At 38.4% G+C, this 25897-nt stretch overlaps 1 protein-coding gene across 4 annotated transcripts in view; it reads left to right on the top strand.

Moving 5' to 3' along the window:
* NRXN3 (neurexin 3) overlaps positions 1-25897 on the top strand; it is a 1617581-nt gene that overhangs the window by 569557 nt on the left and 1022127 nt on the right. For all 4 annotated transcript variants that reach the window (XM_023185044.1, XM_031935746.1, XM_023185024.1 and 1 more), the window contains 2 exons: positions 2735-2938; positions 9515-9541. In XM_023185044.1, the coding sequence (XP_023040812.1) occupies positions 2735-2938; positions 9515-9541 (231 nt within the window). The remainder of the gene's footprint in view (positions 1-2734; positions 2939-9514; positions 9542-25897) is intronic.

Here is a 25897-nt window from a genome sequence, read left to right as displayed (position 1 = left end):
AGGCATATCATAGGTACATTTATATTACTTTTCATGGATCTTTTGTGTGGTATCTAAACAGGGTAAGGGTATGATAATAACACAGTATTTTGGGACCCTTCCATGTGGTCTACCTGACTCTTGTTTCTCCCTGTTTCAATTCTTTCTAGATATGAGGGTAGGGGTGTTTTTCTCTTTTGTTCACTGTTATGTCTATTACCTAGAATTTTGCCTGGCAATCAGTAAGCACAGAAGTATATATTATTGTATCACATAATCTAAAACCATTTACTTACTTTCCAGTAGATACCCAAGTCCTTTGATTTTATTCTGGTCTCAAACTACCTTACATAATAACCATTTTTAAAAATACATGTCTGATGCTGTATTAACCTGTTTTCACACTGCTGTCAAGAAATACTTGAGGCCGGGCGCATGGGCTCACGCCTCTAATCCCAGCACTTTGGGAGGCCAAGGTGGGTGGATCAAGAGGTCATGAGATTGAGGCCATCCTGGCTAACACAGTGAAACCCTGTCTCTACTAAAAATAAAAAAAAAGATTAGCTGGGCATGGTGGCGGGCACCTGTAGTCCCAGTTACTTGGGAGGCTGAAGCAGGAGAATGGCATGAACCCAGGAGGCAGAGCTTGTAGTGAGCCGGGATCGTGCCACTGCACTCCAGCCTGGATGACAGAGCAAGACTCCATCTCAAAAAACGGAAAAGAAATACATGAGACTGGTAATTTAGGAAGGAAAGAAGTTTAATTTACTCACAGTTCTGCAAGGCTTGGGAAGCCTCAGGAAACTTACAATTGTGAAGGAAAGGGAAGCTGGCATCTTTTTCACAAGGCGGCAGGAGAGAAAAGAGCACATGAAGGGAGGAACTGTCAAACACTTACAATACCATCAGATATTGTGAGAACTCATGAGAACAACATGGGGGAACCACCCCCATGATCCAATCATCTCCCACTAGGCCCCTCCTTTGACACATGGGGATTATGAAAATTACAATTTGAGATGAGATTTGGGTGGGGACACAGAGCCAAACCACATCAGATGCTTCTGTTAAATTGAATAGTTTGTCATAATCTGAGCATCCTCCTTCTTTCTTTCCTTTATGTCTGTAGAGATACTACCTGCTCTACCTGTTGAAAATGGTGCCATTGCTTCTTTCATTACAAGCCCTACCCATCCACCAAGACCAGCACAGACTCTATCCCGTCTACCTTAATCGCCTTCCTCCTTCAGCTCCCCTCCTGTGAATGTTACTTGCTTTGTATTTATTCCCTGTGTCATTTAACCACTTGTATGTTCTAGTACAGTTACTTGTTCATTCTATATCTGCCTTTGGAACAGGAACCTTGTCTGTTTCACCGTTGTATTCTCCATAGTGCATGTAGGTAGCAAATATTTGACAACAGCAAATATTTAATAAAGACCTACTCAGTGATACTGAACCCAATGACCAGTTTGCTTCCTAGGAATATGAGTGATATTCTCTTCCTGTGTTTTCTAAAAAGATTTGCCTAGTGAATGTTTAAACAAATTCACATGTCGAACATCACAGTATTTCATAACAGTCCCTGGACTTGGTATCAGATATACTGAGTCAAATCCAGGGAGGCTGTGTGACTTTAGGATAACGTACCTCTTTAAGAGTCTTGGTTTTCTTGTCTGAAAGTAGGAATAATAGAATCACGCTATAGCATTAATTGAGGTAACATATTGTTAGGGGACGTCTGGAGGTGATCCTAACCAAAGTGCTTAGACTGAGGAAGGTATCAAATAAAAGTGAGTTTTCAGCCAGGCGTAGTGGCTCATGCCTGTAATCCCAGCACTTTGGGAGGCCAAGGTAGGTGGATTGTTTGAGGTCAGGGGTTCAAGACCAGCCTGACCAACATGGCAAAGCCCCATCTCTACAAAATATCCAAAAATCAGCTGGGCATGGTGGCATGTGCCTGTAATCCCAGCTACTCAGTAGGCTGAGGCAGGAGAATTGCTTGAACCAGGGAGGCAGAGGTTGCAGTGAGCCAAGATAGCACTGCTGCACTCCAGCCTAGTCAACAGAGTAAGACTCTGTCTCAAAAAATAATAATAATAATAATGATAGAGTTTTCCTCTTTCCCTATTTGAATAAAATAAAATGAGTTTTTCAAGGGTGTCATTAGCTTTCTGTTATTGTTCTAGCTCTGCTTCTATCAGATATTCTTTGAATGGACCAAACTCTTACAATGGCTGGACACTGGGGATGTTATGATGCCAGACTATGCTGTTACTTTTTCCTTCCTTTAAAAGCTCTCTGGTAAATATCGATTTGTCTGCTCTGGTGGTTATAAACTGCTGCTCTCCTCCTATTCTTCATGGAATACAGGGATTCTAAGTTTTGCTTTATGTACTTGTGTTTTATCTATAGCATACAGAATTGCAAACAATTGTGGGGGCATGTTCACTTTTTCAAAATACCTTCATATCCATTATTTAATTTGGTATCCTTCACAAGTCTGTGAACCTGGTAGGGCAGGTAACAGTGTCATCATAATCCCCTTACAAATGAGGAAATAGAGCCTCAGAGTTTAAGTGATCTGCCCAGGGTCACATAGATAAAAAGGGGGCAACAACAAGGGTTCATCAAACACAAGTCACTAGTCTACAAATCTGGCACCCTCTCTACTCTGCTTAGCCTGAAAGCAAAGGGGTATTTGGCAACTGTAACACCTGTCATCCTAATGATCTTCTCCATTCTTCTTTGGCAGAGGCATCCATCCTGAGTTATGATGGTAGCATGTACATGAAGATCATCATGCCCATGGTCATGCATACTGAGGCAGAGGATGTGTCCTTCCGCTTCATGTCCCAGCGAGCTTATGGGCTGCTGGTGGCTACGACCTCCAGGGACTCTGCTGACACCCTGCGTCTGGAGCTGGATGGGGGGCGTGTCAAGCTCATGGTTAACTTAGGTATCGTATGAAGTACCCTCCTCCACTCTGTTTGGGCTTGTCTTCCCTTTCTTTTCTGATTTTCATTGGTTTGATTGAATTCTTTGTTTGTTTCTTGAAAGTTAGCTGCTCACCTCTTGTTTAATAGACCAAGGATAAACCCAACAGCAACAAATACCTCCTTGTTTCTGCATGAGGTTTTGATGTCAATTTCTGGTTTCTGACAGTGGTGATTTCTTTACTAGATTATTTGTTTTCTAAGTTTCCTTTCTTGGTTTTTTGGAATCGTTTAGCTTTGTGTAAAACACGCTACTTTGGTCCATCTTTTGATCAATCATATTCCCATAAGTCCAACTCCTCCGTCACCACTCAAAACAGTCAAAGCTCAGGACAGGGACAGGGCAGGAAGTGGAGGCAAAATGTGGACGGTGGGGTTGTAGGAAATTAAACTACGTGGGTAAGGTGAGAAGTACATTGTGTCTAGCTCCACAGTTACTATGCAAATGGAGAATTCTGGTGGCCTTGATGACACTGATATCTCCTTTGACTTTCTCCTAGAGGGAGGACAAATAGATTGTTATTCCCTTGGAAAATAATGCCCTAAGTTGAGAGTCTGTGACACGTGGAAGGAAAATGTGGCTCCTGATACCTATACCAATTTTTCTTCTTGAGATTATTAACCATCACTCAGCATCCCCTTGTGCAAAGATTGTTACCTCATACTGTCACTCACTAATAACTCTCTTCTCCTCATATAACACATATCTATTTTACCTCAGAGTTGAAAAATCGTGACTTCAAAGTTGTAGCTTTATCGGAATAGGATTTTCTCTTTCGTTGTAATTACCTATAACAGAATCTTTGGAAATTTTCCTTTTTATGGCCTCATATTCTCTTCTGCTATTGACCTTTACTGAATTCTAATTGATATTCTATAGAGATTGGGGTCCTCTTGGTTTTTGGCAAGAAAAAAAAACCTCTCCATTTCTACTGTTTCTAATCGGCAGAAAGTCAATACCCAGCATTGATAAGATTAGTGAGATAGCTGGGTCCAAACTTTCTAAGCTAGTGAATTTATTTGGGTATGTAGAATATGTTTGAATATAGCGATACCTTATAAAGATTTCAGTGAAATGGTTTGTCAGAGCCATGGAGAAAAAATGAACACACGTACCAGATGTGAGATCATATGTAGGCCTAGATGTCCTGGTGGGAAGGTGGGGTTTTTGAATCCATTCCAATCTTTATCTACTGTCAGGTCAACTGGACATACTTGGAAAATGCCTACACCATAAACCTAAAATCTCTGGGACACAAAGGACTGTTTTGAGCAGTGACTTCTTTAGTTATGTCTTTTTTTTCTTCTAGTTTGCAGTGTTTACAATACTGTGCCCTTTTTCTTGTCCAACTTCATTTGACTTCTGTTGTCAGTGTGTCTCTTGGTTTTTCTTTTGTTTGTGTATGTGTGTGTTTGGTCATTTTAGGTTATATTTTTTTTCTTTTGCTGGATCTTTTTGTGTGCGTGTGTTTCTGAGTTTCTAATCCTCCCTGCCATCAGCCATGGTAAATCAAAAGATGGTATTCAACCCTTCAAAGGCCCAAAGCCTGCGGCCCGCATAGCAAACAGCCTTGAGAACAGAGTGTACTGAGCAGCCTACAGAGACTGGCATACCCCTGACCCTACTACCTTCCATCCCTGCAACATCCTCCCCACCTTAAATCAATGTAAGAGTGTGTTACCTAAAACCAACAGCCAGCAGCTGATTATCTCCTTCTCAGAAAAAACAACAGAAGAAATAAAAAAAAAAAACAGAACCAAATACCAACCTCTAACTAGCTCACTGAAAAAGATGATGAAGACAATTTTTATCTTTGGATCTATTTCAAAGTCAGAGAGAGACAAACATATGAGAATGATTCAGCCCCACGGGATCCTGAGGGAGTGCACACTGTGTCATTCAACAGACATTTTTTCCCCATTAGATGTTGTTTAGTTGAGATTAGAGTGTCAACTTTGACAGCTCTCACATCTTAGAAGGAAAAACTGGGGTCAATGGGGGTAGAAATAAAAGGGTATGAGAAATAAGGAAATAAGTGTACAGATTCTCATCCTCTCTCACACACACACATACACCTTGAGTTAGTCATAGATCCCATATGCATTCCTAGAAGCATTATTTTTGTATTTTAAACTCTAGCCAAAATCTGGGAGATGTGCTTTTCCAATAGACTTTGCTTTTGTTGTTGTTGTTGTTGTTGCAATTTCAATCTAGCTCCTGCTGAGTTGAACCGTCTCGGGCAAAAGAGAAGTAGCCCCTCTGTAGAGAGCATTGTGCTTGTCCAGAAGCCATAGTTAATTTTTCTACCCCAGAGGATATGGTTTATCATAATAACTGGTTTGAATTTATTTAACTTTCTTTCCAACCTGACATGGAAAGCTGAACTTAAACTCTTACGCTTGTGTAGATGCAGCTCTTCCTATCTATGCCTTGTTGAAAGGTTTTCCTTCTGTCCCCTCCCCAAAATATACCCCTTTGTAAATACTTTCATTTCTTTGTCATGAATTTATATTTCCTTTTTCTCAGTTATAGAAGAAAATGTCTCCAAGTAAAGTCTGCCTTCACATGCATTCCACTAAAACTAAAGTCAGATGATCACTCAAGTAGAGTTTGCCTTTGCATGCGTTCCACCAAAACTAAAGTCAGATGATAACTCAAGTAGAGTTTGCCTTTGTATGCATTCCACCAAAACTAATTTCAGATGATCTCTGTGCTCCTTCACTCTATTCAAGTTGTGTCTTTTTTCTAGCCCATGCACTGCACTAATAATATTTTAGTTTATTTCAAATTGATCACACATATGCACTCATGATGTAAAAGCCTAGTATATATTTCCCTGACGTAACATATCTTCCAAATGTCAAGGAGACTATGGTTTTCCAATGGCTTTGTCTTCTGCAGGCAGCCATATGTGGTGCTAATGGGTAGGAGAAATATCCTATAACTCAGCACAACTTTTAAAAAGTTGAGAGGTTGACTACTGATCAACCATATTTTGATCCTTCAGAATTATAAGCTATAACATTTTATTATTACAGTATATTTAAAGATTTAAAAGACCTTGTCTTATTTTAATCTCATGACCTTATGAGATTAATGATAATCTCATGATAATTTTGTGAGATAAATCAAGCAAGTGTTTTTATGCTTACTTTTACAGATGTGTAGCACAGAGAGAAATATATGACTTTTCAAAGCTTACATAAAAAGTTGGAGGCAGAGTTAGAACTAGAACCCATGTCTCTAAACTGCTAGATCAGCCTGGGTTATTTGTTCCCTCCACAGATCAGCACTATGGGTCAATGATGTGTCAGTCTTAATGGCTTCCAATTGTTTTCACGATGGTCACCTTTGAAACACACACAGAAAGAATCTCCATTTTCCTCATTGCCCAGTTTGAATTGAGCTGCAGTAGAGAAAAGACAGTTGATATGGACAAAGCCTTTAAAAGATCCTTAGCAGAGTGCCAGGAGCCCTTCTTCAATGGCAGACTCTGAGGGAGTGGCATGCAGTTTGGTTAACTGCATTTGAATTCTCCAGATGTTCCCTCTCTGGAAATGTGGACTTGCTACTACTGTTTACCATATACATTATTGAAGACATACAGCTCTTAGAAACATTTACCTCTTCCATGCCCCACCCAGAGCTCAACAATGAGAAAAACTTTCTTGGCCAGGCGCCTTAATCTGTTATTACAGGCACCTACGCCTGTAATCCCAGCACTTTGGGAGGCCGAGGCAGCAGATCATGAGGTCAGGAGGCCAGCCTGGCCAACATGGTGAAACCTCATCTCTACTAAAATACAAAAATTACCCAGGCGTGGTGGTGCAGGCCTGTGATCCCAGCTACTTGGGAGGCTGAGGCAGGAGAATCGCTTGAACACAGGAGGTGAAGGTTGCAGTGAGCCGAGATCTCACCATTGCACTCCAGCCTGGGCAATAGAGTGAGATTCTGTCTCAAAAAAAAAAGAGAAAGAAAAGCTTTCTATCATTTACCATAATTAAAAAAAAATTAAAACAGGCAACATGCAAATACGAACACACACACATCAAAAGATATGCCAAGACTTAGGTGGACTTTTTTTAAGCAAAAGTCTGGCTGCTACCAAACGTAGATTTAAAGGAAATTGCCCTTCCAACTCAGTTCTTTGACTCATGTTTTTATTAAAACAAAAAAACCCACATATATAAATGTGTATGTGTATGAGTGTCTATATACACATGTACACACACACACACACATATATATACACACACACATACACATACACATACACATTCAGTAACAAGAACACCCCCTCAGAGCCTATCAAGAAGGCTTTGGGATAGATTTTCCTTCTCAAACCACTTATTCTTCAGGTAAAATAGCAAAGTAATTCTTCACATATTGATGTGAAATAAACAAACCTTCTGCCGTCTTGAAAGCGCCAAGCCCTCACATTGGTTTAAAGACCCCATCCACTTTACATGAAATCATTTGGGTGACCCAGAAAGATGAGCCCAAGCCAACACCTCTCAGTAGGCCAGCTTCTCATCTAATAATAAAATCCTCAGCTACACAGAAGCCGAAGACAAAACCCACTTGTTGTTTACAGTCCTTAGGATTGTTGTTTTAGGCTCACTCTTCCTCTCTCATAAGCATGCCCATACACCAGTTTCCTCTCTCTCTTTAATATGTCAGGAAGGGACATTTCTCCATCTTTGGGTGATGGTAGGTGCAGTCAGTAGCTGAAGCCATCACCTGTTCCTCCCTCCTTGCCCTCCCTCCTTCCAGTCCTCACCAGGGGCATGGCCTCCTCTGTCTGGTGATCGTACCGGTTGCTCCAGGGCTGTTTGCTCCCACTTTTCTGTTGCGGTTGACGACACATGACAAACCTAACCGCACGAAACCAAACCCAGATTTTTCTCAAGAGATGTTCTTCTCGGGAACAAATAAGCATTCTGCCTCCTTCCTCAGGATAACTGGGTGCTATAAATCACTCCTCTTCAGATTTCACTTAGCTTCATTCTCCCCTTTATTCTTGCTCCTTTAAAATGATTCACTTTGGGGAATTCAAATGGTGGCATCATCCTTCACAAGTCCTCTAAAAACTATTGGGTCAACCTTAAGCAGACGAGTACTTTGTGACTATATTTTCCCCTCTACCTTTCTTCCTTTAAAAAAAAAAAAATCATTTTGCTTCTACCTTTTAGGGTACAACAGTAAACAAATCCTTATTGGAATTTCCACCGTGGTAAACCAACCTTAGGCTGAACTGGGCAGCTTGGTAACAACTAACCTGAGACCTTTCTCTGACCTTTTCTGCCCAGTCCTCTATCACTGCCCACTGATTCTACTCAAGGACTTCTATGTTGTGTGTCCATGACTCCCAAGCAGAGATTAATACAATGACAGATATGCTGATCTCTGGCACAGAATGCCTTGTCTGATTACTAGCTCTGGCCAGTTGGTCACTCTTCTCTTCCCTCCCTTTCCCATTTAAAAAAGTGAAACCAAAACCCCAAAATTTTCTCTCCTCAAGATGCAGAATCACAGAGTGAAATACTCAAGATGTCAAAGGTGCCGAGACCTTCTCCACACGTGCCTGTCTTGCCTTCTCCCTGAATGCTGAGGGCACTTGATTCAGTCTGAGCATTCAGGCAGGAAGACAGAGATGGGCTGCGTGAGGGGGTTGATCTGGGAGCCTTTGAATCACTAGCAATCAGAGAACCCAATTCATTGTGATAACGTCATACAACTCCTTTGACCCTACACCCGACCCCACCTCTCTAAAATCTGGGATGGGTGTTTGTGCGGTTAGCTGTTTGCAAGTGGCCATTTTATGACAGGAAATGACCAGGTGGTGTTAACCCTTTCCTTACCTCTAAGGAAGACGGCAAGTCTGCCTATGCAAATTTCTATAGCATTTGGGGCCCAACCTAAGGAGAGGGTGGAGGGAGTTTGTTTTTAGATAAAGAGAAAGGGTTAAATACTTCACTGAGAAACTTCATGGGCAGAGTTTTAAAATGATACAGTGAGTCAGACTGGTGATGTATCTTTGGAATACTAATACAAAAATTGTGTTAATGCAACTTTAAAAATGAATTTTAAGAAAATAAATTATAGGGGAAAATTGAATATAACCTGCATTTGGTGGGGGAATTATTGCCTAATTTTCCAAGTTTAACAAAATTAATATTTCGAAGTCCAGGTTTGAAATCCTTTATATAAATGAATAGCTTTTTTTGAAAAAAAAAAAAAAAAAGAAAAGAAAACATGCTTGGTGTCTACTGTGGATATATATGTATACCAGTATATATCTCTATACATATGTGTATATATATATATGTGTGTGTGTGTATATATATATGTATCCAACTTTACTAATATACTGTACATATACACCCACCCTTAAACTTGTACATACTGTATATATATAAAATGGCCACATTTCTTACGTGTGTCTGTCCCCGGAAGGGTGGACTGATTGTTTTTGGATGTCTGCAGCTGTTACCTTGAAGGATGCAATTTCATCTTTCATTTATTTTTCCCCATCTAGACTGTATCAGGATAAACTGTAACTCCAGTAAGTTTTCCCTCAAGTTCCATTTTGTTCTAAAAAAAAAAAACAAACTGACTCTATTTTGTTTACTGTTTTATGAGCTGTTTTTTATTTGAATTATTTTTTCTTTTAACAATGGAGTTGGGGGGATCTAGGGCTAAGAAAATGGGGGGCTGGGTGAGGGTAAAGGGCTGAGTATGGTTTGGGGTGTGGTTTCTGAAGTGAGGGTGGGTCCTCTCTTCTTTCCTTGCATTTGCTCTATATGAAGAAAAGAAGGCAAGGGTACATGAATAATGAAATAATGAAAAATCAAGTTGAAATGATGATTTACTGTTTTGGGGAGGTAACTCTGAGAGTGAACAAAAAGCTTTAGGGCAACCAGTATGCACTTCTCCACTACCAAACACTTAGAAAATAAAAGCACGGTTCTTGACCCACAGGTGGCTGCCAACTCTGACATTTCTTTCCTGGTATTTATCGCTGTTGGGTACTTCTAGCAGGGTGGGCAGATCACTGCTATTGGTGACAAGGCAACACTTTAACCAAAAACTTGAGACACACTCTGTCTCTGCAAAAGGAAGAATTGCAGTATTATTTTCACCTTATGCCATTCAGATACCCTAGTTCTTAAACAAGGATCCTAACAAGGCACAGGATAAAAACTACTCATGTATTTCTTCCTCTTCCTTAGAAGTAAACATTACCTTGAGTCAACATAGAAGGGGAATATGAAGATAAATAGGAAAAATAGGCACAAGAGAAAGAATAGGCCTAGATGATGAAAGGAAAAAAAGAAGAAATATGCTTTGAGTACTATAGCATATTATATTAAGCTTATTAATACTAACTACTTTAACAAGCAATCCAAACATTATAATGGCTCAACAAAAGAAGGGTTTATTTCTTGTTCAGTCCAAGTCCAGTGCTAATTGGGCCATTTTCCCAAATAGCTCTCTTCAAAGAGGTAATTCAGAGATCTAGGATCCTTCCATGAGATGGGTCCACCACCTTGGAGTTCTTTAGTTCTGGCTGTATCCATAGGGAAGAGAGACAGAGAGAGACCTTGGGTGGTTGTGCAGTAGGTTTTATTGCCTTGCCTGGAAGTAACAAACATCACTTCTATCTATATTTTGTTTGCTAGACATGACTCCATCCTACATGCAAAGGAAGTTGGGAAATGTAGTTGGCTAGTGCACCCAGAAGAAGAAACACTGGATTAGTTGAATATCTAGCATATGTGATTCTCCATAGTATCTCATCATTTTTTAAATTCTTTCCTCAATAGGGTCTTTCTGTAGGAACAAAAAGGAGAAATCCAACTTTTATATTTGGTTTACTTGTTGATTCCATCCTAGTGAGTCTTTTATAGGTGCTAAACTTCTTTCTTGGTGGAAGATACAGGCGTGACAAACTAATACAGCCCAATTCTACTTTTTGGGGGGCAAATGTTCTATCTAAGTTAACACAAAAAGAAGAACTTTAAAATAACGACAGAAGCAACTGCTTACTAAATAGAGTGCTTTTCCTTGTCTTGGCATCTCTTACAGTTATTTTAAGCAATGCCCTATTTTCTGTGTTTAAATATTTCTAATTAGCCAGAAATTTGCCTGATATTTAGATCATTAAGAGCCTAATTGAAACATCCTTTCTCTCCAAAGCCTGGAGTTTTCTGTTCCTGTTTTTTTGGTTTGTTTGTTTTTTTAAAGCAATTTTATTGAGATATAATTTTCATACCACTACATTTACCCATCATAAACCTACAGTTCAAAGACTATCATTAAACTTATAAAGTTGTCCAAACATCACCACGACCACATTTTAGAACATTTCCATCATCCCCAAGATTTCCTTTCTGCTCATTTGTAGCTAATCCCTGCTCCTACTCATGATCCTAGGTAACTATTGGTATGCTCTGTTCCAATAAATGTGCCTTTTTTGGACATTTCATGTCAATGGAATTAGATAAATTGCTATATAGTCATTTGTGTCTTCTTTAAACATTTTTAATAGCATTTCTATGGAAATAGTTTCTCTTTTCCTTTTGCATTGGTTTTCAGAAGCAAATAAGGTGGGAACTCAGCATGAAGGTGGAAAGCCTTGTATCCAAAGCTGCATCTAGCATCTTCTAGCTTCAGAGACTTATTTGGAGAACAGGGAACTGAAGCAGTTATTTAATCAGGATGTCAGGATTTGCTTTTGATGCTCTATCCACACTTTCTCAGGAAGTCAATCCCATATATTTCACATGATCAGCCACGGAAAGTCATCATAAGACAACTTCCAGGATTATCTCTGTTGGAAAGACAGTGACACAGACGACAGCGGGTTTTCTTAATCTGATAAAATATTTTCTATTTACATCCACCAAAAACAGCATTGAGAGGAAAATATATCAGCAAAGTTATATTCCCAGCTTTGATCACAAAGTATAGAAAGAATATACCTGATTTCAATTCAATACTTACATAAACAATCAAGACTAGATTTTGGAAATTATTTTTGAGATTTTCACAATAAACCTTTAACGTACTAAGAACATTAATTTTGTTGGAAATTTAATATCAGAGAAATAATACAGTGCTCACTGGTTGAACAGTGTTTGACTAGAAAAAACAAATGCACGTGGGTCTTTTAAACTAATCTAACACCTTTAGAACTAAACAATGTAACCATGTATCTAGGGTTAGGTAGAGTCACAAAGTAAATATAGTACATTTTTTTCTGAAGCTAATTTTAATTGTTAATACGGAGTAAAAGTTTAAATTGAAACCAAACTGATATATTATGCAGAAGAATACAAATAAGCATAAATCTTTAAGGAAAAAAACATAAGAATTCAAAGACATTTCATTTTTTGTGTGTATATCTTCTCCATTTCATCCCTGGTATTATTGGCATTTGAGTGGAAAAGTTTGAGAAGACTATGCAATTAAGTTTGGAGAGAAAGGGTATACATGATTCAAACTTCTAAGCCCTTCGTCTTACTGACTCCATGCCAGATTTCATAGCTTGACCTGTTACAGGATCTCAAGTTGTCTCTGTGATAGGTGTGCAGGTCCTTACTCTTATGTGATTTTCAATCGTGAGAGTATTTGCGCCCTGGGTTTGAGAGGGAGGAGGCTTTCCCTCAGCCTTACCTCTTGCTGTTATTTCAATAGAAGTCATAGGGTACCTTGCTTAATTTTCAAAACAAACTTCTTTTTTTCCCCTTGAAGGGAAATATTGAATTAAATTTGAATCAAGGTGGATTATAAGTTTGTGAACTTTTCCAGTCATTCTTTTTTAGAATGCCTGTCCTCCGAAAAGTCACTTGGGTAAAATGCTGAATGACATCGGCTATTTTTTTTTCCTGTTCATCTGCCATAAAATGTTGTTTGTTCTGGGAAATGGCTATTTCCAAGGCACTCTGTGATACTCTTTAATGGAGACAAGAGCATGAAAAAGAAGGATGATCTTCCAGTATCAAGAGAAAACAATGGGCCACGAGAGAGAATGGTGATCGTGAGGAAAAAAAAAGCAGTTTTCTTCTAGCCTTTTCCTTTTGACTTCACTTCCTGGCCCTTTTGTCAGAGACTATGTCCCAGTTCCATGCCAAATATTTCCTACCAAGAAGCAAAAACAATTTTCTAATCAGCTGTTCTTTCTCCCTTTCTTAACTTCTCTTTTTTTAATACTTTGTCTTTCCTCATATCTATGATATATTCATTATTATTCATTATAAATCCTACTACCCCTGCTTTCCAAATCCTCCAAGAATACCACACCATAAATTCCTCTCTAGTTACTATCAATAAACATATATTAGAAAATGTGCACATCAAGGTCTTTGGATATATCAAGTTCATTGCTGAATTTTATTCATCTGGCAGGAATGTATTTAAAAACACTTAATAAATATAGTTTTAGCTTAGAATTTATTTTTAAATTGCAAAAGAACAACAGAGTTGGCAGCCATCATGGTGAACTGAACTCCAGGGTGACCTGGAACACTACTAAAGAAAACAGGGCTGGCTGGGTATGGGGTCTCACACCTGTAATCCCAGCACTTTGGGAGGCCGAGGCAGGTGGATTATGAGGTCAAGAGATCGAGACCGTCCTGGCCAACATGGTGAAACCCTGTCTCTATTAAAAATATGAAAACTAGCCGGGTGTGATGGTGCACACCTGTAGTCCCAGCTACTCAGAAGGCTGAGGCAGGAGAATCGCTTGAACCAGGGAGGCAGAGGTTGCAGTGTGCCGAGATTGCACCACTGCACTCCAGCCTGGTGACCGAGCGAGACTCCATCTCAAAAAAACAAAAACAAAAACAGAAAGAACCAGGGCTGTTTTCTGGGGAATTTCTGGAGGAAATGACCCGTTCCTATGGCTCTAGTTCCATAAGGCTGGCAGTAACCTAAGAGACATGCAGTTCTGAAAACAGGTATGAACTTCTCATTGGTGTCATGAGTGCACAAGTGAAAGTGTGGAAAATGACTTTTTGTCTTTGACCTTGTCTGATTGTGCCTCTGCCCTGTGCTTTCCTAGTCACCAATTTATTCTATCTCTTTCAAGCCATGTGTGGTATGAATGAATATAGAGAACTAATAATAATTAAATATATGTATAGCTTGAATGAATATAGTAAACACATAGTAATGAATTTCAACTTTTCTTTCTTTTTCTATCTCTCTTTCCTCTCAAACGCTAATTCTTCTGTGTCGTGGCCATCTTCATTATCTTTTTAAAATGGAGTGTATATGTGGCATGGGAATTGTGAGTTTGTGTATATGCCTGATTAGGTGTATGTAACAATGCCTCTCTCACTAATTACTTTGAACCTGAAGACTCACTAATTTATCTGTGACAAGGTTTATTTTTTCTTCTTAGACACAGAGGAGAAAGGAAATAGACTGCTGTACAAAAATATATTGATCTTAAGACACTCAAGTGCCACAATAGGTTATCTGTGTCAGAGAATAGCTTTGATGATCTTGTCTATTCCCTATATATGCTGATATCTTTGATTCATCATAGAGGTGCACAGTAATCTCAGAGATGTATAAAAATAATATCACAAGGATATGATATCTGAAAATTTTATCTCCCAGTCCTACTGGTGTTTGAGTATTTCTCCTCTTGGACTTGCTTGGATAATTTGTTTCTTTTTTTTTTTTTTTTCCGCCTTTTCCCTTAGCTTCTCTGCCTTGAGTTTCTAAGCAGACTCCATTTCCAGTGCTTTGGAAAAGTCAACAGTAGGTGGGTGGTTATTGCTTAATTTAGGCATAGTTTAGTGAGCTGCAGTTTGTTATACTGGACTTTATGGTTTTCTTCTCTTTTACTCTGTCTTTCCTCTCCATGGTACCAGAATATGTTATTTCATCTTTAGGAATGGTTTATCTGAGAATCTCAGAGCTGAATTGTTTAGCTTGTTCCTTTACCTCAGAAACTCTTGCCTCAGACCAGTAAGGAGGGCTGACTTCTTCACTATTAAAAGCCATTCTCAAAGGAAACTGTAGAACCCTCTTTGGTATCCATTTTAAAAGTCAAGTAATCGCTACTGTCAGCTGTTTACCTGGAGATGCCACTTATTAGAATCTTAGCAAAGATAGAGAAATAAGAGCCTATGTATAATAAAGTATTCTCTGTCAACCTATAAGCAAGCTATAAGCATTACACTTGAGAGTTTCTATCTTCATAACGCATATTTTTGCTTCTTTTGGTGTGTTTTATATTTCTTGTAACACATAGAACACTTCAAGTGTAAGAATATTTATAGTATCAATAACAGCCAGATTTTAGTATGATAGTGGGATGCTTCCTAAAGAGATAACATTAAACACTTCTTAATAAATATTAATTCAGATTGGTTTTATTTTAAAATAGTTAATAAGATTATACATGGAACAAAAGGCAAAATAGTAAAAACCTCTTCGCACTCATCGTAGTCCTCAGACTCCTTTTCCCAAAGGCAACCAAATTTATCAGGGATTTTTGTATCTTCTTTCAGGAATAGCCTATGAGTGATTATACAACATATAATTATGTCCACATTCTTCTCCTCTTTCTTCTCCTTGTCTTTCTGTTCCTCATCCTTCTTGGCACAAATACCAACATATTTTTCCACATCTTACTTATTTTTCCACTTAAAATGTCTTAGAGACTATTCCATGTAAGAATATACAGGTTTGTTTTATTCCTTCTAATGCCACATAACATTTCATTTTAGGGGAATACTATATTTTAGTAAATCAGCACCCTATATTTAAATTTTTCTCAACTTTTTCCTATTAAAAATGTAAGAAGTATATACTTTTGTTCATTAGTTAATGCATACATGTATAAGAAGGTCTATTGGATAAATTCCTAAAAGTAGAATTGCTGAGTCAAAAGACAAGTGGATTACAAATATTGATATGTATTACCAAATTGTACTCCAAAGAGGTTTTATAAAGTTATATTTCTACCAGCAATATATGTGTTTGCTTCTTCTCACTCTTGCAACATGCATCATATTATCAAACTGTATTTTTATTTTCTTAAGATAGCTCTTAGAAATGTTGCTGTCAGATATTTATTTCCCATAGATCTTTTCCTTCCATCCATTTACATCTTCAAATACACTTAGGGATCATTGTCATTCATGACTTTGTTGACCACTTATACCAGAAATCTTTTAATAGCAATCTGCTGTAGCAGCATTTCATATGTTAACCTTGTTTTAATAAACAGGGGTATTGTAGAAAAATAGCAATACATTATAGTAATTTTGTGTGGTTTATCTCCAATATTATTATTGATCTGTATTGAGATCTCAGCACAGACAGGCATTTAGTGCAATTACAAAGAGCAAGGAGGGCACTGGAGCCAAATAGCCTGGGTTCGACTCTTGTCTATGCCAAAAATGAGCTACATGTCTTTGACAAGTTACTTCAACTCCTAGTTTCCTCAACTGTAAATTTCATATGAAATTTAGAAAGAATAAAGGGAATGGGATCTAGCACCAAATTAAAAAGTAAATGTGATGTGAACTAGAGGCATTAAATTACAAATAAGTGGTTTCCAAAAGAGAGTATACTTTGTCTCGTCAAAGGGAGAAGCAGAGGAAACAGCAAAAGAGGAGAAGAAAAAGAATTTAAGTTAAAAGCACAAGCCCTCATAAGTTATGTCCTAGTCCATTTGGTGTTGCTATAATAGAATACTTGGGGCTAGGTAATTTATAAAGATAAGAGGTTTATTTGATTCTTGATTCTGGTGGGTGAAAGGTTCAAGATTGGGCAGCTGCATTTGGCGAGGGCTTCACGCTGCTTCCACTCATGGAGGAAGACAGAAGGGGAGCTGGTATGTGCGAAAAGATCACATGGTGACATTTTTTTTTTTTTTTTGATTTGCCCTCCTTCATCTGACCACTTGCTTGGAGACTTGCAAGCTGTGTTTCTGCTCCCTTTTAAAAGGCTGATATTTCAGGGACTGTAATTTTGAGTAAAAATACTGTTTCTGTTTTCCTTCTACCTTTCAAAGATTTCTTTATGTATGCCAATCCATTTTATGTGTCTAATTGCTGTAGTCAGATATACAAGGTGACAAAGTCAGGCAGTACAGTTGGTCCTTTATAACTGCTGGTTCTGCATCTGCAGATTCAACCAACAAAAAAATTGAAAATAATTTTCAAAAACAATAAAAAATAACTAACAATAGAAAATAATACAAATGAAATACATATAACAGCCATTTGCATAGCATGTACATTGTGTCAAATATTATAAGTAATTTAGAGATGATTTAGAGTCTAGGAGGATGTACACAGTTTATATGCACATACTACAGGACACCATTTTATATAAGGAACTTAAGCATCTACAAATTTTGGTATTCTCAAGGGTCCTGGAACTAATTTCTCATGGACACCAAATTAGGATCGTATTAGTTTTAGGCACAGTTTATATTTTGAAAATTAGTAGGTATTAGAGTACATTTAAATGGAAACTGGGCCTGAGAAATCCCTGAGCAGAGCAAAGCCAGTTAGGCCTCGTGAATAACCCTAACCTTGCTTGATTTGCAAATAAGAGCAAAAGTTAATTTGAGCTACAACTCATAAATACCTATATTCAGAGAAAACAGAATGTAAGCTCAACCAATCAGAAGCAGCCAACAAATTTATAATTATATAACTAGGTACTTTCCAGTAGGATAGGCCAAATAAGTCAACAGTGTAACTGTAATCAATCAAATATTTTTTTTGCTTTACTCCCCTATTTGTCCTATAAAAGCCTGCTCTTTGCATTCCCTCAGTGGAGCTCCTGAGCCACTTTTGATTTACAGCTTCCCTGTCCAATTCATGAATCACTATTTGTTCAATAAGGTCTTTAAAGTTTTTATTGTGCCTCAGTGTATCTTTTAAACATTTGACCTCTATGTGGTATAGGATGTACAGTGACCATTTGGTAAGCTAATATTATTAACCTAAATTCTTTATTCTTGTTTGGTAACAAGGTAAATGTGTTAATGGATGCATTTCGCTTTCATTATGCCTAATGTATATAACAAGTACATATATACACATATATAAATTACAGTTGTTTTTATGCATATCATAAAAATAATATTATAATGTGAATTCTGGAGTTTCCCGAATAATTAGCCCCAAAATAGAAGTCTGTTTACTGATTCAAAGCATCTCAGGAAACACAGTTTTCAATTTTAGAACCAATTTTGGGAAGAAAACTTTACAGACCAGGAGATGTTACTTCTAAAAAAAAACAAATCGAGTAATTTTCTGGCTGTTCTGTTGACTTACTAGAATCACATAACTTTTTAATTCTGAGTTTATTAGAAGTTAGGGAAATAAAACTAAGAAGATTTTATACATTTCCTTCTCCAAATTAAGCTGTTTCAGAGGAAATCTGACTACGTAATATCTGTTCACAAAATCATTGTCATCCCCAAGCCTGTGCCAGCCCTCTGTCAGCAGCACTGTCCTCAGTGATTCCTGGAAGGGACCCTGTTGAACGATGAAAACAAGAGAGAGGCTATCAAGGGGTGCAAGTAAGAGGTGCAGTGTTGAGTTATAATAATCTCAGTGTCCTTCCTTCATGGCTGAAAGTATATTTCAGCAGAAAAGTATTAAAATGTGTATGTGTCCCAGAAAAGGGCAAAATGTAATGGAGATCATGTCCTGTAAAGCAAAATATTTGGATGGTTACGAACTCAGGATCCTCCAATAGGCCTGCTGGGGCACATTTGTTCATATCAACATATTACAAATGGGGAAACCATGGCTCGTGGACACAGAGTGCTTAACATAAAATCTCAAGGTGATGAATGGCAGGCATGAGTCTTTATAAATTTAGTTCTAGAATTCTTCATCATATGAGTACTCTTTTGTCCCTTAAATCAAGCTGTCTCTTAATTATTGACACAGGACTTTGTTTTTAAAGGATTAATGGGGTAAAAAAATGGGGGGTCACTACAAAGGTACCAAATTACAAAGAATATTTTTACCTAAACCGATGAATAGAAATGGAATGAAATTTTATTTCTGAAATCCAGAAGATGACAGAGAAATGAAATTGGTGTTATCCACAAGTGTGGGCAGGATAAAATCTAAAGCAATAAACAGAGGGTTGCTCCTCTGTTCAAGTATAATAATGAGTAATATTTGAAAGACAAAAGCGAGAGAGAGGAAGACCTGCTTATTTCCTGGGAGGGGGTTTCCTGTGGTAGGAGGCACTTTCCTTCCTTTCCTCCCCAGAATCTGAGGGGAAGGAACTGCCCAATGGACCAGAGTGACAATGCCCATAGGACTGAAGGGGTAAGAGCAGCAGAGACGGAATGCTCTGCTTGTTTGGTAACAAGACAAATGTGTTAATGGATGTATTTCCAACAGCAAATGTATGTCAGATAGAAAGACAAAGGGAAGGGGCACAAATAAGTATTCACAATGGAGCAACACATACGTAGTATGTTGTATAACTCTGGAAAAATTCTGTACCTTTTCCATTTCACAGAGAAAAGAGAACACAAAGGAAGATGGATTAAAAAATATGATGCAGCCACTGGGCCGATTATCTCTGGCTAGAGAAGGATTACCATTTCCTTACAAAAAGAAATTGATAATTGAAATTAAACTCAGATTGCCTAGGTATACCTGCCTAGTTGGAATGTTTGGCTTAACTGCTTGGTTTACTTATTGTTATTGACAAGCAAACTCCCTTTTACTAATAGAACCAATTTACAAAACTTTCTAGTCACCAGAAATAGAAAAGCCAGATACTGTAACACCCTGATGACTAGTTAAGTACTCAGGTACTTATCCATGACTTGGTTTATCCACCCTCCTACATATCTGATAGAAAACACAAGGAGGGCCAGGTGCGGTGCCTCAAGCCTGTAATCCCAGCACTTTCGGAGGCCGAGACGGGCAGATCACGAGGTCAGGAGATCAAGACCATCCTCACCAACACGGTAAAACCCCGTCTCTACTAAAAAAATACAAAAAACTGGCCGGGCGAGGTGGCGGGCGCCTGTAGTCCCAGCTACTCGGGAGGCTGAGGCAGGAGAATGGTGTGAACCTGGGAGGCGGAGCTTGCAGTGAGCTGAGATCCGGTCACTGCCCTCCAGCCTGGACGACAGAGTGAGACTCCGTCTCAAAAAAAAAAAAAAAAAAAGAAAAGAAAAGAAAACACAAGGAGTAGGAATCTCATGGTTAACATTTCGAAGGCATGAATATTGAATACTAAGTGAAGATACAACTTCATTCTTTCCCCTCTCCATATCTTCCTGGACACTTTTTCTCCTTTGTCACAGCAAAAAGTTTAGGCTACTAAGTCCATACACAAGGATATTTACCATAAACTTTGACAATCTTTGCTATTGCTATATAAAGTGCATGCACTTGACAGGTGGCTACTAATTATTAGAGTAAAAACAATAGCACTGAGTGATTTCTGCCATTATAGGACAAGAAGTTTGTTCACATTTTCTTATTTAATCTTCACCACAGTCTTATAAGGTAGATGTCATTATCCTCATTTTAGAAATGAGACTTATTCATATGGAGGCTGGGTGTGGTGGCTCAGGTGTGTAATCCCAGCACTTTGGGAGGCCGAGGTGTGTGGATCAACTGAGGTCAGGAGTTTGAGACCATCCTGGCCAACATGGTGAAATGCTGTCTCTGCTAAAAATACAAAAATTAACCAGGCATGGTTTTGGACACCTGTAATCCCAGCTATTTGGGAGGCTGAGGCAGGAGAATCGCTTGAACTTGGGAGGTAGAGGTTGCAGTGAGCCAAGATCGTGCCACTGCACTCCAGCCTGGGTGACAGAGCGAGATTCTGTTTCATAAAACAAAACAAACAAACAAAAAAGAAAGAAACGAGACTTAGTCATATGGAATGTTTTGCCTAGCTTTGGACTTGGTCTGCTTCATTCCAAAGCCTCTGTTCCTCACCATTGTACATATTGTCTCTACCACTTGTATGCTGAAGTGTTGATGCCTAAATGAATGAAATTCATCACTCTTGAGCAAGTGCTCATGGTCCCAATGAAAGAGGTCACTTGTAATCACTAATACCTCCTATCTCTATAGGTAGTCTTTCCGAAATCTTGACCTTCCAGAGTCAAGCTCCCTCAGCTCAGCTCTATAGGCATATTAGTGCCCCATGCTTGTCATAACCAGTCTCGAAGGCATTGTCTATTTCAGTGACTGAAAGGTACTTGGCATTTAGAGATGCATAAAAGATGAATTAGGAATTATTATTCAGCAACCGAGACAGCTAAGAAGAGGGTGAAATTAGAATGCCATAATTCAACTTATGTTTATCACTGATGAGTCACTCTCCACGTGACTGATGCTTTGTTGACCTTCTCATAGTAATGTTGGTACTCTCTCTCTCTTATCTCCTTCCATTGTACCGTAGCCCTCTAGTCTTAGCCAACAGGTTGTGGCTGCTGCAATCCCTGAGGCTCCTCTACACTACCTCTGTGTCCATGCTTTGCTGTGTGCCCTATAGACCATTCCTCTCTGTATCTGCCTTCCCAATGGCTGTCTGCTCATCCTTCATAACAGCTTCAGGGGGTCACCACCTAGATGAAACCTTCCTTCTACTCCAGGCAGGTCTAGGTTTTTCTACCTCTTAAGTTTTCACGGAATTTTACACATCTTTCAGAACTCTCATCACAGTTACATGCTGTAAACAAAGAATCATGGGTTTTATAAATTTGGAAAGGAGAACTTTATTTCTCATAAAGGGTTGCAGCCTGCAGGCTGGCCATCCCAGAGGCTGGGAAGCATAGCCTCTGGCAAAAGCTGAGAGCAAGCACATTTGAGGTGATCAGGGGTAAAGGGAACAGGAATTTGCTGAGCAGGGTGGCTGAATATACATATTTAATGTGCTATAGAAAGAGTCATGAATATTTAAGGAAAGAGAACCATGAAAATGTGCAATTGAGCTTCATGCCTCTTCATGGGTTACACGTTCAAAAAAAATAGCAGTGTTAGCATGATCTGAGGATGGAGTTTTTGGCCCTCTGACATCAAAAACAAAACCAGAGGATATGAAAATTGCCAGTGTCTCCCACAATTCAGCGAAAACTGGTTCAGAGGTGGTGGTTGGTTTTTAGGAAGGGATGCCTTGTGAAACAGATGAACTGTCACATCAATACTGTAAAGAGGGAGGGAGAATCTGGTTGTGGCTAAAGACGATAAAAGAATGGATCAGGCCGGGTGCAGTGGCTCACGCCTGTAATCCCAGCACTTCGGGAGGCCAAGGCGGGTGGATCACCTGAGGTCAGGAGTTTGATACCAGCCTCAACATGGAGAAACTCCATCTCTACTAAAAAATACAAAATTAGCTGGGCATGATGGTGCATACCTGTAATCCCAGCTACTCGGGAGGTTGAGGGAAGAGAATTGCTTGCACCTGGGAGGCGGAGGTTGCAGTGAGCCGAGATTGCACCATTGCATTCCAGCCTGGGGAACAAGAGTGAAACTCCGTCCCCACCCCCCCTACCAAAAAAAAAAAAAAAAAAAAAAAAAAAAGAATGGATCACCTGCTTCTTTTTTTTCCAGAGCTGGTTTCTGTTGCTCCTTAGGAAAGAATTCTGGTTAAAAGTGAATAAGGAAGGGGTATGCTAAGGCATGAATATACTAAGGCATGTCTACCCTCCCTGCCCATCATGGCTGGAAACTTAGTTTTTAAGGTTTCTCTGGGTACTCCTTGGCCAATAGGGGATTCTGTTCATTCAGCCAAGGGGCTTGGGATTTTATTTTTAGTTCTCCATTCTTTATTTGTTTCCATGGGTATCTTCAGAACCAATCTCTAGACTCCTCCTGATTTGGGGAAATGTACTATTCATCATTGTATTTTCACCATCTAGCACAGTACTAATCATATAGAAGGCATTAGTGAACCCTTATTGAATTAACAATTGTAAGTTTAATGACTTGAAGCTTTGAGCCACAGGAGAAATCTGTAGATAAACACAGATTTCTTAGTAAGAGGAAAATTATTCCATACTTACAAAGACAGAAATCTCAGCAGATCAGATGAAAATATCATAGATTATCATAATGAGGGCATTTGTCCAACTCTTGAAGGGAAATATGTTTTTAGAAACCCTTATTAAACACTACAGTGTCAGAAGTCTAAATTTAAATAAAGAAAATGTGATTCCAAAGCAACCTGAGCACAATGGGGTGACCACAGTCAACAATATTTCATTGTACATTCAAAAATAACTAAAAAAAATACTAAGATTGCTTGTAACACAAAGCAATGGTAAATGCTTGAGGTGATGGATACTCCATTTACCCTGATATGATTATTAAACATTATATGCCTGTATCAAAATATTTCATGTATTCAATAAATATATACACCTGCTATGTACCCAGAAAAATTAAAAAAGTAAAAATCGGATCCATCCTTTCCCTAAATATTGGTTGTTCAAATAGACATTTAAGGCACAAATGATGTTTATGCAGTATTGTTTTGCACATATCAAATTCTACCCACCCTGAATAGAAATTTACACCCATTCCAGAAAGTGGAGGTTGCAGTGAGCTGAGATTGCGCCACTGCACTCCAGCCTGGGTGACAGAGCGAGAGACTGCCTCAAAAAAAAAAAAAAAAAAAAAAAAAAAAAGGAAAATAATTGGTACCCATTCCTGTATTCTTTTTATAGGCTTCTGTAAGCTTCAAAATGTTCCTTAACGAGATTGGAGATGATGACTCAGAGCAGAAAAATAAAACAAAAACAACAACATGGTGGCAGAGTTGTGTGATAGAAAGAATGGAACCTTCAGGTCCAGTTAAACCTGCTCTGCTATTAATTAGTTTTTGGTTTTGAGGTGATTTTTCCAACCCGTCATTATTAGTAGTAATAGCTACAATATCACTGGATGAAGAAGAAAAATTTCTGAACAGAAGCATAGCTCCCAACCATATGTTTTCCATCCCAGCAACTAAACAGGAACCAAAAAACATGGGTGTTCTTCTTATGGACTTGTGTCATTGATCATTTGAACTTGTAACAATAAAACATCAGTTTTCCCAGGCTTCCTGGGCACTTGTCTGACCTTTCTGATTTGTCAAATGGAATTGCTTCTTTTGTAAAATGTTTCATAGGAGATGGGACAACAATCTCTGTTTGATGAAGGTGAATGTACCCAAGATAATTTCTGGGGTTTTAATGGAAGAGTTTTGTGACAGCTGGTTTAGCATCTCATGTGAAATAAATTCAGGGCCTTTTGTCTCACTGAAAGTAAGGTCACACTGTTAAGAGAGAAGATCCTCCTCTACAGGCATTGACTATTCAGTTGAACCCCAGAGGGGTTATTCTGTCCCTGATAAAGTTGAGTTGGATGAGTATCATGCATTGCATGTGTTTGCCTATGGTGAAATATATGCAGAAGAAACAAGAACAGTAATATAGGCCAATATTTAATGAGGACTTACCTTGTACCAGATAATGTTTTCAATTGACATGTGTATTAGATCCCTTAATTCTCACAAAGATGATATGGAGGATGCAGGATCATTTACATTATTTGTGGGATCTAGTGCCAAATAAAAATGTGAGCTCCTTGTTCTAAAGGAAGAATGAAAGCTTTTTCCTTTCTTTCTCAATCTTTTTGTTAACCTGTCAAACATAGGGATAGGCTCAGGGAGCGACTGTAGACTCTCACAGGCACTCACAACCCCTTGCCGTGATTCTTCGTGTGGAGGCAGAAGGCTGCAGCAGTTGCTAGAGGGAGGCAGAAAAGTGGATGAGCAAGAATCTGTCTGGGTAAGCAAGACCATTCAAGCCAAGGCTCCAAGTCCCTGGCTCATGTTCCATTGTACCATTGAACTTGAAAAAAACATGCACACACATAAATTCACAGATAAAATTCTTAAGCATTTCAAGACAGTGACTAGAAAGCATTGAGCCTGAAACTCACAGGGTTCTAAGTGACTGCACTGGTTGCATACCTTTGAATATGGTTCTAAAAGTAGGTAGTATTATTATCTGAATTTTACAGATAAAGAAGCTCCAATTACCAGAAACAAAGGTTTTTTGTTTGTTTGTTTGTTTGTTTTGGTGCTTTGTCTACCATATAATCACTAAAGCATACTATGCCTATTATACAAAATGTACTTTGTTCTATATTTTGGTGTACTGTTAATATTACCATTTTAAAATTCTTAATTGCTGAATGTCAACATTTAAGAGACTGAAGTCTGTGACTAGTGTTAATTTTGCAAGTAAAAATGAGTTCTCCCTGATTTTGGATATTATCCATTGAAGACATTATCTTCAATATTTATCCACGCCTATGTCATGATATCTTCACTTCTTCCCAAATTTTATCTTCCTTAGGTGCTCAATTGTGAATGAAACGTCAGGCTTCTTGTCCATTTTTAGTATACCTCAGCCTTCAAAGGCCTAAATTACCGTATCATTTCTGTTGCTGATCATCAGCAACTAGAAGACAGAATTTGGATATTCACACACCAATGTACCATTGTTGCAGAAATCCTTTGGGCTAACGGAGAGGACAAAAAAAATACAAAAGAACATTCCAGAAATAATTACCCATTCACCATCTTTAGTACAATGCTCTACAAATAATTAATTTTTGATTTGTTATTCTATATTCACTTTTTTCTAACATATGGACACGTATATATGGGTCCAATGAATCCCATTCAAAGAGAATAGATGATGGGAAAACTATTGGATGCCATCAGAATATTTTAAAGAAAAAACTGTCTTTTGAAGTAAATTCTGCAGAATATTTGGAACAGAATAAGAGAAAATTGGTTTCAAGTTAATAAGTGAAAGTGAAACACTTGCTAAGGGCTGGCAGGCCATGCCATTTTTCAATGTCTTGCCGAAAAAAAAAAATTTGTGTAGGCTACC

The sequence above is a fragment of the Piliocolobus tephrosceles genome, chromosome 6 (assembly GCF_002776525.5).
Source record: "Piliocolobus tephrosceles isolate RC106 chromosome 6, ASM277652v3, whole genome shotgun sequence".
In the NCBI taxonomy this organism is placed as follows: domain Eukaryota; kingdom Metazoa; phylum Chordata; class Mammalia; order Primates; family Cercopithecidae; genus Piliocolobus; species Piliocolobus tephrosceles.
Note: the sequence above shows the minus strand (reverse complement) of the source record. Positions and strands in the feature narration are given on the sequence as shown.